This window comes from Felis catus, chromosome B1 (assembly GCF_018350175.1).
Source record: "Felis catus isolate Fca126 chromosome B1, F.catus_Fca126_mat1.0, whole genome shotgun sequence".
In the NCBI taxonomy this organism is placed as follows: Eukaryota; Metazoa; Chordata; class Mammalia; order Carnivora; family Felidae; genus Felis; species Felis catus.
The window spans coordinates 68860691-68875952 of record NC_058371.1 but is presented as its reverse complement, the minus strand read 5'-3'; the positions used below and the strand labels follow the sequence as shown (position 1 = coordinate 68875952).

Below are 15262 nucleotides of genomic sequence, written 5' to 3'. Positions count from 1 at the left end.
ATTTCTTTGTATGAAATTAAAATTCTAAGATAGGCTCAGGGTCCTCAGGGTCTTTTTTTTTTTTTTTTTTTTTTTTAATGAGCAGATGATTAGGATCTAGGGATTTTTCAGAGAAAACAGTTGATGATTTATTATAATGCACAGCATTTACAACAGTACCTGGAGATCATGCCTTGCCAGTGGCATGTCTGTTAGCGCCTGTTACTGGCTTATCAACTACATCTACATCTCTGGGATCTTGCTTGAAGTTGACAGAAACAGTAGCATATCTTTCCTGAGGTTAGAACAAGATGTCTGTCCCCTTTCCTTTAAAAGTAAAATGGCTTTCCTGACCAAAACACTTTTTATGCATGCATGTTTTCAGAGGTATGGATATGTTCAAAATCACAGGAACATTATAGGCTATGAGTGGAGCGCTAAACAAGTTTAAGATCAAGAGTATGGAGGCCAGCTGCCTTGAATCCTGCCAAGCATAAGTAATTGCTTTATTGTAATTTGTGGTAAAGAAAATAGAGGAAGCAGTCCTCTCCCATATTCTGCAGATATACAAGACTAAATGGTGAAGTCAGTGAGAAAGAGAAAGTTAATTGCATACTTACGGTGTGCCAGGCAAGGTGCTTTCATTTGCAATATATTATGTCCTTTCCTTTTGGTATCTTTGTAGAAAAAAAATTATTTTTGCTTTTGCTGTTAGTAACTATGTGCTAGTTATGCTGTTTTTTTCAGAATAGCTAAATAAGAGGGTTAGGCCATATTTGTGAGTCTTCCCCCTTAAGACAAATTGAGTATATATTCATAATTTATTGGCTTCATGATTCTCTTATCATAGAAGCGGACTCTCTCAAAAGAACCGTGAGTTTTTTTAAGAATTTACACAGAAGAGAGAGAAGTCTTTCTGCTTGGGGGATTTCCCAGAGAGCTTAATCAATTGCGTGGCTTAATCTGAGCATTTACTGGAGTAACTTCATGTAATGGATTTAATAGCCTTGGGAAAGTCAGCCTCAACTACCAGTAGTTCCAAACATGATGCATTGGTTAAACAGAATACCACAGGATCATTTCCCTTCTAATGTTCTTATCTTTTGCTATCTATCAACCAAAACAAAGAGCCTCTGTTTTGAGTGACCAGATGTGTCTCGCCCCTTCCTAAATACCACCAATCTGATGTAAAATTATCCAAGGGAAAAAGACTAAGAGTCTAACAAGAGGATATTTAAGGTTACTTTTAATTTTTATTTAAGTTTCTTTTTGTGTTAAATACGCTGTGGTAAGTTGAGGTTTTCATTTTTCATGACAGAATTAGAGAAAAGAATGAATTCCAAAGAGATGAAACTCTTGGTTCAGACTCCTGAGTGTTCACATTAGCTTTCTGAATTTCTGAACGGCATCCCCTGGCACTGCAGTTTATCTTCAGTGTGATTCTTTGATGTATGGCAACTTTTCAAACTTACTGTTCCTGCAGGTCAACTGATGAAACATTCAGCCTGGCTGAAGAAACCTGTAGTTCTAATCCGGCCATAGTTCGGAGGAAGAAAATTGCCATAAGCATCATCTTTTCTCTGTGTGAGAAAGAAGAAGCACAAAGGAATTTCCAGGACTTCTTTTTTTCTCATTTCCCCCTTTTTGAGTCTCACATGAACAGGCTGAAGAGTGCAATTGAAAAGGTAATAAGAATGTAATCTAGGGGCACCTGGCTGTGTCAGTCAATAGAGCATGCAACTCTTGATCTCAGCATTGTGAGTTCAAGCCCCATGTTGCATGTAGAAATTACTTAAAAATAATATCTTTAAAAAAAAAGACTGTAATCTTGTGTCAAATAGAGAAGTGATTATAGGGCTTAAGATGGTAGAATCTCATGGTTTATGATCAGATCCCTTTTTTAGAGAACTTAAATCACCTGCAACAGTAATCGATCCTTTAATACATTGATATTAGATATCAGACATTAGATTGTTTTAGGAAAGGAAATGACTGCTTTCTGATGACTTAAGTCATTACTACAGTGAGTGTTTTCATTATACTAGTATTTTATTAATAAATGCCCAGTGGTAAGCAGTTATAAAGGAGTTTCTTCTCAGAAAGTAAATTTTTTTCTCTCTTCAATGAAGGCCATGATCTCCTGCAGGAAGATAGCAGAATCAAGTCTCCGTGTCCAGTTTTATGTCAGCCGTCTGATGGAAGCTCTGGGAGAATTCAGGTACGTTGACAAAGTCTGGCAAATCCAACAGGATAAATTTATAAGTGGCAGTAGCGGTGGCAGCCATGGATCTGGGGATACATGGAGACATTACTTGGAAGAATTTAGGGGCTGGCAATTACTGGTCAGTTTAGCAGCTCCTTCCTTCAAGATGGAAACCCAGATCAAATAGAGCAGAATGTTTAAGTCACACAGCACCACATAATCCACACTGCTGCCTGACAGTCTTTGATTGCTTTTAATGAGATGAATGGAGAAAACTAATATTTATGTGTCTCTTATAAGCCTGTTCATTATTTCACGTCATCCTCACAAAAGCGCTACGAGTAAGCACTATTAACTGACCCCACTTTACAGTTGTGAAGGCTTGAGTTCTGGGACACTCATCCAGAGCATAGCTGGAGAGGGGCACCTGGGTGGCTCAGTCGGTTAAGTGTCTGACTCTTGATCTCGGAGTCGTGAGTGTAAGCCCCATGTTGGGCTCCACACTGGGAGTGGAGCCCCCTTAAAAAAAAAATTTAAGGGGCGCCTGGGTGGCTCAGTCGGTTAAGCGTCCAACTTCAGCTCAGGTCACGATCTCATGGTCCATGAGTTCGAGCCCCGCGTCGGGCTCTGGGCTGATGATGGCCCAGAGCCAGGAGCCTGCTTCCGATTCTGTGTCTCCCTCTCTCTCTGACCCTCCCCCGTTCATGCTCTGTCTCTCTCTGTCTCAAAAATAAATAAACGTTAAAAAAAATTTTTTTTTTTTTAAATTTAAAAAGAAACAAAAATAAAAAGAGCACAGCATAGCTGGAGAGCGTATATGTGTCAGGCAGATATACCTTCCAGCTTACCAGGACAGTCCTTGTTTATACCCAGTGCCCTCTCATAAGTATCCTGGTCTGAACACTAAATTAGTGTGTCTTCATTGTCAGTTTTTAATTCATGATCTTTGTACTCTGGAGACTGGTTTTCTGTAGTCTTTGCTCCTATTATCTGGGTAGGAAGGTGTAGTGTAGAGGGTAGGACTCTCCTTCACCATGCTAACCTGGGGTTCTTGCACCATTTCTTTGAGCCAGTTTTTCAATGGGGAGTGGAATCATATTCCGAAGCCGTCATGAACTAATAAGTCAAACTGTTATTCTGTAGCTGAAAGAGAAAAGAATTTTTACAGGGGTGCCTGGGAGGCTCAGTTGGTTAAGCGTCCAACTCTTGATTTCATCTCAGGTCATGATCTCACGGTTCATGAGATCGAGCCCTGCCTTGGACTCCACGCTGACACCCACACCCACACCAGTGTGACAGTGTGGAGACTGCTTGGAATTCTTCCTCTTCCTTCCTCTCTCTCTCTCTCTCTCTCTCTCTCTCTCTCTCTCTCTCTCTCTCCCCAACTCGTGTTCTCTTTCTCTCTCAAAATAAATAAATGAACATGAAAAAAAATTCTTTACAGTTTTTAGAATTTTAGAACATTGGGGCTTTTTTGTTTTTGTTTTTGTTGTTTGTTTTTTTTTTTTTTTTAGTTTATTTTGAGAGAGAGACAGAGAGAGAGAGAGGGCACACACACTTGGGGAAGGGACAGAGAGAGAGAGAGAGAGAGAGAGAGAGAATCCCAAGCAGGTTTCACACCATCAGCACGGAGCCCCATGCAGGGCTCAAACCCATGAATCTCGAGATCGTAACCTGAGCCAAAGTCGGATGCTTAACAGACTGAGCCACCCAGGCATCCCTGGAACATTTTTTTGATGATTAAGGTATATGCTGGTGAATTCTATATGGCTACTTGAAACAATATCCCCAGTGGTCTTTGAACCTTGTGTTATGTATACTCAGATAGCACATTTGTCATTATCTGGTGACTGTTAAGACCTAAGTCATATATTTGAGAAATAGTGTGGAGTTGTGCTAGTTTGATTAAAGTATTAATTTTTCAGAGGTCAAAAATCTGAAAGTACAGAACCAGAAAGCCTCACTTATTCAAAGACACGTCTTATTCTTACTTCAACAACCTACCCTTCCAGAAATGGTGACAAACTATAGTGTTACCAACTGGAGACCTAGTTTTAGTAAATAATTCCCAGTTCTGTCTGACTGTAATCTGTCATTGCTACCTAACTCAGCAGATGTGTTTTGGCCAAGGTGACGTTCTCTTGTATCTCCGTTCATTTAGGCACATAGCTAGAAAATCAGAATATGTCTTACCATCTTTATTTGGAGTGAATATGTCCTCCAGTGGGGGTCCTAAGCTAAGTTAGTGTGCTCTTTGGAAAAACATTTATGAGTCATGAAGCTTAGAGTAAGGCCTTGGCACCAGGTGTTGGGAAACCTGAAGTCTTATCCTGACCTTGTCATTCAGTGTCTTATATAAGTAACTTAATTTCTCTAGGCCTCAGTTTCTATATCTGTAAAGTGATAGAGCTACATTAGTCAGTTTTGCTAATAGCTTATAGTTCTAAGAATTTGATTCTGTTAGTCCATATAAAACTCAGTATATATCATGAAGAAGAACCATTTATGTAGTTTTTTCATCTGAAATCAATAGGGTGCTTTGGCTTAGAGAACTAAGCACTAACTAGCACTTGGGAGAGCTGAGTTGCCTTTGGCCACATTTTTAAATAGCATGTACTTTCTTTCTTCCTTTATTTCTTTACTGTAAAAACAAATGCAAATTTTGATAATAGGCATTGTGAAAACAAATCATTTAAAAAATGGATATTTTATATCAAGGGTTAGTATGCCTTTTCCATAAAGAGTCTCTGTCATTGCTCCTCAACTTTGCCATTCTGCAAAAAGCAGCAATAGATAATGTATAAATGAATGAGCTTGGCAGTGTTCCAATAAAATATTATTTACAAAAAAGGTGGCAGGTTTGGCCTCTGGATCATAGTTTGCTGATCTCTGTTTTATATACTGTTTGAATCCCTTAAGGGCTACATAGATCCAGATTATTGTTTTCTTCTTTATTCCTTTATACAGAGATTATCCAAAATAATATTTGTGACAGTTTTATGTCTCCCTTCTCTTTTCTATAGAGGAACTATCTGGAACTTATATTCCGTTCCAAGGATAGCTGAACCCGTATGGCTTACCATGATGTCCAGCACCTTGGAAAAAACCCAGCTCTGCCAGCGCTTTCTCAAGGAGTTTACACTTCTGATAGAACAGATCAACAAAAATCAGTAAGCTTCAAATCTCTGAAGCCCTTTTGCAACTTCCATGGCCAGTGTCTGTGGTGTATGTGACATGCCTCTTCCTGCCTTGACTCATCTGGTTGTATTTTCTTCCATTTCTCCAAGGTTTTTTGCTGCCTTACTGACTGCAGTGTTAACCTACCACCTGGCCTGGGTACCGACTGTCATGCCTGTTGATCACCCTCCCATTAAAGCCTTCTCAGAGAAACGCACCTCTCAGTCAGTGAACACGCTGGCCAAAACACATCCATATAATCCTCTCTGGGCACAGCTGGGTTAGTACCTAATTTGACTATTCAGAGACTCTATGGGATGGAATGGAGAAAATGCTAGAATTTTTTGTTGATATTGGCTCTCCATCCCGGAGATTCAGGAGTTGTCCCTGGACAGGCAGATGATAGGAGACTGGCCCACAGGGACTAGTTGTAGGGCAACCCCTTCCTCTCCTTCCCCGCCGCTGGCAGCTTTGTTGTGCTCTTCTGAAGCGGAACAGGTAAATCGTTCTCCCATACCACAGTGGCAGTTCACCCTAGAGCAGGGTTTCTTAACCTCAGCATTATTGATATTTGGACCAGATAATTCTTTGTGGGGTGGGGTTTGGGAGGGCTGTCTTGTGCATTTAGGGTGTTAACAGCATCAGTGGCCTTTGTTCACTAGCTACCAGTGAAAAACCCCCTTCAGAGTTGTGACAATCAAAAATGTCTCCGAACATTGTTCCTGGGTGGCAAGACACTCTCTGGCTGAGAACCACTGCCCTCAAGGATGGACTTGGTTGGAGAAAAATAGGAGAAAAAGAAAGTAACATACTATAATCTTACTACCTTTACAACTTTAGCTTGAGTTAGGAACCTTGTCTTTCTCTATACCACTTCCTTGCAATTAGATGGTGGCATTTATTTCCTCAAAGCTTTGCACGTAGGCATGGTACAGAAATCTAATGCTTTGGCATAGTTGGTTATAAAGTTTGGGACTTGTGAGTTCAAAGTGGCATATTTGGGTTCATGTGGACAAGAGGTCTACTCTTGGACCTCTCACTCATCAATCATGTAGAGTAACACAGTTAAACTTGCTGCCTACGCTGATCCAGATCCTATGCTAGATGCCAGGGATATGGGGTTAACACACACTGCTTAGCTTGGGGAAGCTAGCTGCCTAATGGAGGTGGCAGATTTGTATTCAGATGATCTCAAAACATCCTGATTACTCCTTTGATAGGAGAAGGATGCAAGACAGAAACAGTATAGTGTGAAGGTTAAGGGTATAGGTGCCACAGCCAGACTACATAGATCAAATCCAGTCTCCATGGGCAAGTGCCTTAACCTCTCTGTGTCTCAGTTTCTTTATCTATAAAATGGGATGATAATAGTTAATGGTTGCTGTGGGATTTACTTCTATATAAAGCACTTTTGTTATTTATGCTGCTGATGAAAATATTAATGTTAGAGAGGCACTGGGAGACAAAGTGAGGGGATGGAGGGGATTTTCAAGGAAGGCTTGCTTAAGGAAATGTTAAAATGGCATTTTCCAGAAGTACGGACTAGGGAAGCGCACTCTAATCTTAGAAAATGGCATGTTATAATAACAATAATGAAAACTTGACACTGTGAACCAAGCATTGTTTTAAGTGCTTTTTGCATGTATTAATTAATTAGATTCTCATTCCAAACCTATTATTATTTGTCCTCACATTATAGATAATAAAGATGTCTTGCCCTTGTGACCCGGATTTAAGAAAGAGAATACATGTCTCACAGTTAGGGGGATAATAGGTACATGTTAAATGAATTAATTAAAGAATTTATGGATGTTAAAAATGGACTTAATACAACCAATCAGTACCGAGCTCAGAAGAACTCAGAGTATGCCTCACTCTGGGTTATACAGTTCTGGGGAGGACAGAGCATTATTGTTGTTGTTATGGAACAATAGTCTTGAAAAAATGCAGTATCATTAAGTGGCAAAGGGAAGGGGGCTAGATATTAAGGAAACATGGTGTTTCATGCTGCCGGGTCACCCATTTAAAAACAATGCTAATTAAACATTGTGCATTTAATTAGATGAATGTATTTATAATTAGACACGCTTCCCATTTGAAATTTAAATAATTGAGAGCCTGTGTTTGGCATTACAAGGCAACGTCCCTTCCTATGAGCTCATAGTCGTGTAGTCATGTATTATTGCCCTCCCCTCCCCCAGACCATCCAGCAGGGGTCTAGCGGTTGACAGAGCAGAGTCTTGTGATAGCTTTGTAAAGCCAAGTGTAAATGGTGGTTGAGTTTCCATCATTACAAAAAATCAAGCAGCTTCAGTGGGGGGGCCACTTCCAATTATTATTATTTTTATTAAATATTTACCAAGTCCCAGTAAATAGGAAAATACAAATTTCTGGGAATATGCAATGGTACGGAGGTAATTTTATTCCAGGTTCCTAAGTTGTAGAAAAGACTCTATTTTGAATTATTTCAAAGGCTTATCTGAACGCTTGCCAGAGCGGGTGCCACTGCTGTGCCCACCTCTGCCTGGCTCGTTGGCATTCTCAGGAAAGTGGGGAGAGAAGCTGAAAGCAACCAGCCCTTGGGGTCTATCACACCCTCACTGGCCTGCTCTCCAGGAGCTCAGCCATCCTCACCCTGCCTAACATGAGCACTCTACACAAGGACTTTCCAAAGCTGGATCACCAGCCATTAGTGGCTTGTGGAAGCAATTTTGTGGGTCAGAAAAGCATTTAAAAGGGTCAGTACAATAGAAAATATCAGAGTGACACAGGTACTGTTTTGTAAAATGTTTGTTTCAGGGGATGAGTGAGGTTGCAGTATAAAATGTATTTCTGTCGTGGGATGGGTACGCATAGTTTGAAAGGCAGTTTCTTTCACCACTGAAATTATAATGAAAATAACTTTAAAAAATGATACGGAGAAAATTCCCACCTGCTCAGAAATTAAACAACCCATTTTAAATGACCCAAAAGGCAGATAATACTTCACAAGGGAAATTAGAAAATATTTTGAATTAAATAATAATAAAGATAGAATAAATTACAATGTGTGGGCCTCGGGAAACACTGTAGAGGGGAACTTTGTAGCATACACATTTATTAGAATGTAATCTAGGAGAAAGTGGCCCTTTAAGATCCTTGGCTTCTCCCCTCGTCTCTTTTTAAAAACATTTTCTTTCAGTTCCTCCCTCTGTTTTGGTTTCTCCCTCCATGTTCCCCCCACCTTTCCCACCCTTTCTCTGTCCTCCCCTTATAGCGCTCCTACATTCTCAGTTTCTCAGCTTTCCGGTTTCTATTTATTCACTGTGCCCTTGATAGTTTTTCATGTCCCCCTCTGTGGGCGTCACCCTTACTGCTTTCCTCACCTCTTTTTGCTTCTCTCAGATTCTCTGCTGTTTGTACCTCTTCACCTCCAACCTCCTTTCTTTCTCCTTTCCTCTCACCTTTTGCTCTGTCTTCCTCTCCTCTTTTTGGACTCCCCCCTTTATGTTCTCTGAGCCAGCTTTCCCTTCCTCTGCCTGCTCTTCTCACTCCTTGCTCCATGCTGGTTGTCTCCTTCCCTTTGGGTCTCTCCTCTCCCTGCACCCGGCTCCCTTCCTGCTTTATGCACTCTCTGCCTTTCGTCTGTCTCCTTTACCTTCTCTCATTTTCTTGCTTTTTTTAAGTTTAAATTTTATATATTTTTTTCTTTTGAATACATTTTTTAATGTTTCTTTTTAAGAGAGAGAGCATGTACAAGCGGGGGAGGGGCAAAGAGAGGGGGGAAACACAGAATCTGAAACAGGCTGTAGGCTCTGATCTGTCAGCACAGAGCCTGACACGGGGCTCAAACCCACAAACCGCGAGATCGTGACCCGAGCCGAAGTCCGAGCCGAAGTCGGAAGCTTAACTGAGCCACCCAGGCGCCCCTTTTTAATATTTATTGATTTTGAGAGAGAGAGGGAAAGGCAGAGAGAGAGAATCCCAAGTAGGCTCCGTGCTGTCAGTGCACAGCCCGAAATGGGGCTTGAACACACAAACCGTGAGATCATGACCTGAGCCGAAATGAAGTTGGACGCTCAAGTGACTGAGCCACCCAGGCATCCTTAAATTTGTATTTTAAATTGTGGTTTTAAAAAAGCCCAGAACATAGCATTTACCATCTCAACCATTTCTAAGTGTACAGTTCAGTAATGTTAAGTCTATTCACATTGTTGTGCAACTTCATTTTATAAAATACTACTCATGAAAACAAAGGAATCTACTCTAAAATTAGTGGCTTTGTCAGTCCAGGACTCAAAAAAATTGTCTTCCAGTTGAAGATCCAGTAAATTTGTAATATTACAGGTCTCTTGTTTTCATGATGCATTATTTTATGAAGACTGACCCTAAAATAAAGGCACTGTTTCCACACACAATTGCTGTCATTACTTTATACAGCTTAAATTATTGTAGATCATATTTTTTTAGATTTTTCAGAAATGTTTATTTATTTTGAGGGAAAGTGAGAGAGAGTAAGTGGGGGAGGGGCAGGAGAGAGAGACTCTCAAGCAGGCTCTGCTGTCAGTGCAGAGCCTGACTCAGGGTTCAAACCCACAAACCGTGAGATCATGACCTGAGCCAAAATCAAGAGTCAGACACTTAACTGACTGAGCCATCCAGGCACCTGATAAGTTGTATTTTTATTTTATTTTTATTTTTTATTTTTTATTTTTTTTATGAATACAATTTATTGTCAAATTGGCTTACATACAATACCCAGTGTTCATCCCAAGTGCCCTCCTCAGTGCCCATCACCCATTTTCCCCTCTCTCCCACCCTCCCATCCACCCTCAGTTTATTCTCTGTATTTAAGAGTCTCTTGTGGTTTGCCTCCCTCTCTCTCTGTTTGTAACTTTTTTTTTTCCTTTACCCTTCCCCCATGGTCTTCTGTTAAGTTTCTCAAGATCCATATATGAGTGAAAACATATGATATCTGTCCTTCTCTGACTGACTTATTTCACTTAGCATAATACCCTCTAGTTCCATCCACATTGCTACAAATGGCATGATTTCATTCTTTCTCATTGCCAAGTAGTATTCCATTGTATATATAAACCACATCTTCTTTATCCATTCATCAGTTGATGGATATTGAGGCTCTTTCTATAATTTGGCTATTGTTGAAAACGCTGCTATAAACAATGGGGTAAACATGCCCCTATGCATCAGCACTCCTGTATCCCTTGGGAAAATTCCTAGCAGTGCTGTTGCTGGCTCATAGGGTAGATTTATTTTTAATCTTTTGAGGAACCTCCACACTATTTTCCAGAGTGGTTGCACCAGTGTGCATTCCCACCAACAGTGCAAGAGGGTTCCCATTTCTCCACATTCTCGCCAGCATCTGTAGTTTCCTGAGTTGTTCATTTTAGCACTCTGACCAGTGTGAGGTGGTATCTCAGTGTGGCTTTGATTTGTATTTCCCTGATGATGAGTGACATTGAGCATCTTTTCATGTGTCTGTTGGCCATCTGGCTGTCTTCTTTGAAAAAGTGTCTATTCATCTTTCTGCCCATTTCTTCGCTGGATTATTTGTTTTTCAGGTGTTGAGTTTGGTAAGTTCTTTGTAGATTTTGGATACTAGCCCTTTATCCGATAGGTCATTTGTAGATATCTTTTCCCATTCTGTTGGGTTGATTGTTGTTTTTGTTGATTGTTTCCTTTGCAGTGCAGAAGCTTTTTATCTTGATGAGGTCCCAGTAGTTCATTTTTGCTTTTATTTCCCTTGCCTTTGGAGATGTGTCTAGTAAGAAATTGCTGCGGCTGAGGTCAGAGAGGTTGTTGCCTGCTTTCTCCTCTAGGGTTTTGATGGTTTCCTGTCTCACATTTAGGTCTTTTATTTTGAGTTTATTTTTGTGTATGGTGTAAGAAAGTGGTCTAGTTTCATTTTTCTGCGTGTTGCTGTCCAGTTCTCCCAGCCCCATTTGCTAAAGAGACTATCTTTTTTCCATCGGATACTCTTTCCTGCTTTGTCAAAGATTAGTTGGCCATACATTTGTGGGTCCAATTCCGGGTTGTCTATTCTATTCCATTGATCTGAGTGTCCGTTTTTGTGCCAATACCATACTGTCTTGATGATTACAGCTTTGTAGTAGAGGCTATGCAACCACAAAAGACCCCAAGTAGCCAAACTAATATTGAAGAAGAAAACCAAAGCGGGAAACATCATAAATTGTATTTTTAATAGCTTTCCTTGCTTTTTTCCCCCATTTATTAGTTATTAAAATGTGCAATGCCAAATGTTCAATGCATTGCTAAAAAATATTGTCATTCTGAGTGGTCTTTCTTTCCTCTGTGTTTTTTTTTTTTTTGTACCAGATTTCAGATATGTAATGGTTATCCTCTTTATTAACATTGAGACTGATTTAACAAGAATATCCCTTGAATTCCTGAAATGACTGATCCCCCTGCAGCAATGAGAGGTCTAGAAAGTTTTCTCAAACAGAAATACTCATCCTAGCATCAGACTACAGTCTTGAGTTATTCTTTTGAATTCCTGAATGATCTGTCAGTTACAAAAGCCTCAAAGATAAAGCTTGATTAGCCTGTAGTCTTTTTATAGAAAGGATTCTTTAAAGTCATTTGTGTCCTGCCCTTTAAATGTTTTCAGGAGCAGTAGCTTTACACTAGGGAATACTCTCCAGAGGGGATATTTCCTGATGGTTCCCAGGGGCAAGTACTTCCTGATGGTTCCCATAACTTTTTCCTGTCTCAATCTGTTGGTATAATTAGTTTTATCTAGTATGTGCTCTAATAAAAATGCATTCCCTTCTCTCTCTAGATGCATTCCTCAGATGAGTTCTAACTTCCTGAGCTCTTATTTATAACTGTTACCATGTACCTCCTCTCCTTTATTTAGTATCTTTGCAAGTTTTGATTTATTCCATCATTCTGATTATTCTCTTAATGGTTTCTAACTCAGGGTTGGTTATACAGGGATATAAACAGGATAAATCCACGCGAATCACTTAGCACTGTGCCTGCACACTCAGTAAATGTTGGCTGTTTGTTGTAATTGTCAGTATTATTATTATCAAAGCATTTTAAACTGTAATCAGATTGTCAAATGGCAATACTTTCAATAGGCGTTTAACAAATACTTTTGATGGAAAGCTTATACTGCTGGGCTCATTGACATATTTGCTCTCATTAGCCCTTCTTCCACCTTTAAGCTAAATTTTTGTGGTTCATTACATAGTTTTTAATCAACTTGTCAGGATGTAACTTATGGGACATGTTTTCTTCCAGTAGGATTTTCAGGTGAAGTAATGGAAAATAAATTCAGATTCATTATTCATGACTAAGTGATTTCTTCTTGTTAATCACATTGGTTCTACTTGGTGTGTGTGTGTGTGTGTGTGTGTGTGTGTGTGTGTGTGTGTGTGTGTGTGTATTGAGGGAATTCTGAGCAGGCCATTTCATTAAGTATTTTGAATTGATTCACTACACTTCTGTTCAGAGATCCCTGAATTTGGATTTTACCCCAAGGTCTATTGTCCTGGGATTGTTCTGAAAAAAAAATGCCATCATTCTTGTTTCCAAGATACAGTATTTGATTTGTATAGTGAGCTGAGGGAGCCAGCTCTAGTGGGGGCTGGCCTGCCCAGCGAGCTGTGTGGGAAGTCCTAACAAGCATGGAGAGGGGCCCTGTACACCAGCACTGTGTCCGTGCACCAGGAGCGGTGGGCCGCAGCCTTACGCTTTCCCTTCCAGAGGCACAGCTAAAACATGGTCATTAGTAGGAGTTACCTCTTTGCCCCAGTCATGTGTGTGAAGAAGCAATCCTAATTTGGGAGTGTCAGTCTTCTGTTTTTCTCTTGTAAAGGCTGACATATCCATGACATGCTTGCCCCCAAACAACTTGGTGTGTGTTTTGCTCTCCAGGCGATCTTTACGGAGCCATTGGCTCTCCAGTGAGGCTGACTCGCACGGTGGTGCTGGGGAAGCAGAAGGATCTGGTCCAACGCATACTTTATGTCCTGACCTACTTTCTCCGTTGCTCTGAGCTGCAAGAGAATCAGCTGACCTGGAGTGGGAGTCACAGTGAAGGAGACCAAGTGTTAAATGGGAGCAACATCACCACAGCCTTGGAGAGGGGAGAAGTAGAGGAGTCTGAGTATGTGGTTGTCACAGTGAGAAGTGAGCCTGCTCTGCTTCCCCCCATCCTGCCACCCTCGATGGCTGAGGGAAGGAGCCCCAGGCCTGAGGGGCTGGGTGTGTCCCCAGAGGGCACTGACATTAGAGACCTGTGTCCCAAACCTGACAAAGAAGGAAACAAAAGGGCAGAGCAGAGTTCTCAAGTCTGCGGCGTGGAATTCCAAGAGCCAGCGTTGGGCAGCTCCTGGAAGTCTCAGGGTGCATTTTGTGGGGAGGAAGAAAGTGAAAAAGAGGCACCACGAGATGACTCTTCAAGACTCTCCAACTGTGAAGGGTTGGGGGCAGGAGTGAAGATCGGCCAGCGAACTGTCAGTGAAGAGTTGAAAGGGGAGATGCCCAAGAAACTCTCAGACCGGTCAGCAGCCTGGCCTTGCCCTGACAGACATTCCTGGGAGAAGCCTCCCTTAGAAAAGGTCACTTTCCAAATTGGAAGCTCCGTATCTCCAGAGTCTGACTTCGAAAGCCGCACACAAAAAATGGAGAAGCGGCTAATGGCCTGTAGACAGTATCCAGAGTTAGCCTGCCATCCCTCAGCGGAGTCTGGGATGGCCGCTGACCTGGCTCAGGACCAGCAGGCTTCTCGGTGCTCCTTTACACCTGGCTTCCAAAAGAACATCCCCTGTCCTCAGAACCCGTCTTCTGAGAGGGATGAAGGTGAACTTGAGAGGGGTTTTGCTGAGGACAGAGGCGTCAGAAGCGAGCTTGTGGCAGATGCCGCTGGGCAGCCCGGCCAGTGTGGTGACACGTTGGCACCTGATGGCGGTGCCGCAGGAGCCGGAACGAGGATTCTGGAGAAAACAAGAGGTTTGTATCTGAAGGCTGCGGAGGGACCTTTGATACAGCCTGTTCCAAGCAGGTGTGCACAGCAGGACTCTGGCTTCTCAGGCGCTGCAGATGTCCCCTGTGGGGATGCTGACAGGAAGGCCAACTTCAGGATGGAAGGAGACATTCCCAGGAACGAAAGCTCAGATAGCGCTCTTGGAGACAGTGACGAGGAGGCGTGTGCTTCAGCCTCGCTGAATCTAGAGCACAGCGATGACTGGACTGAAGGAGCCTTGGAAGTGGAGCTGCCTCTGCCCAGGTAACACCGGCAGGCTGGGAAGCAGAAGGAACTGGGTTCAAACACTGGTTTTCTGACTTAACACGCATGATCACATTAGCTGCCCTTGGCCATGTTACACATGATGGCTTTTTTCTCGGAGCGTTAGTGTTAATCACACCGCTGCACAGGGTTTCGAGCCTGCCCTTTCTCCAAGGGGGATGACAGTGGCGTGGTGCCTCTGAGCTCTCTGAGTGACGAGGCACGCCGTTGCCTTTGCAGCTCTTGTGACATTTTGGGAAGCTCGAGGACATGGTGGAGGTGAGCAGGTATTTTAATTTTCTGTCATCCGCACGGAAGTTGTATGGCTGGCAGCAGATGCCTTGCATCGGAGGCGGTGGATTGCCCTCACCGTGTGGCTTCTCTCCTGCAGCTCAGAGCAGCATGACGGGGTTGGGAAACAACACCTCTTCCTTAACACTCCATCAGGTCGATTATTTGGGCTGTGATGACTGAAAGCAGTAATTAGAGATTTCTGCTGTTCTTCTGCCCTGGTGTGGGCGCCACCCTGTGCAGATGTGTCGCGTTCCTAAAGCCAGGTTTTTGGCAAGTGCCTCCCCGCCTCCCCCGAGTAGACTTTCTCTTTCTTCACTCTCTTGACACAGACTGCCTGGTGGATGTTTGATATG

The 15262-nt window shown here is 42.1% G+C and overlaps 1 protein-coding gene across 6 annotated transcripts in view; it reads left to right on the top strand.

Moving 5' to 3' along the window:
• Positions 1-15262, top strand: part of FNIP2 (folliculin interacting protein 2) — a 133864-nt gene that overhangs the window by 93859 nt on the left and 24743 nt on the right. For all 6 annotated transcript variants that reach the window (XM_023252722.2, XM_023252720.2, XM_023252723.2 and 3 more), the window contains 5 exons: positions 1463-1664; positions 2109-2197; positions 5206-5352; positions 5470-5639; positions 13262-14615. In XM_023252722.2, the coding sequence (XP_023108490.1) occupies positions 1463-1664; positions 2109-2197; positions 5206-5352; positions 5470-5639; positions 13262-14615 (1962 nt within the window). The remainder of the gene's footprint in view (positions 1-1462; positions 1665-2108; positions 2198-5205; positions 5353-5469; positions 5640-13261; positions 14616-15262) is intronic.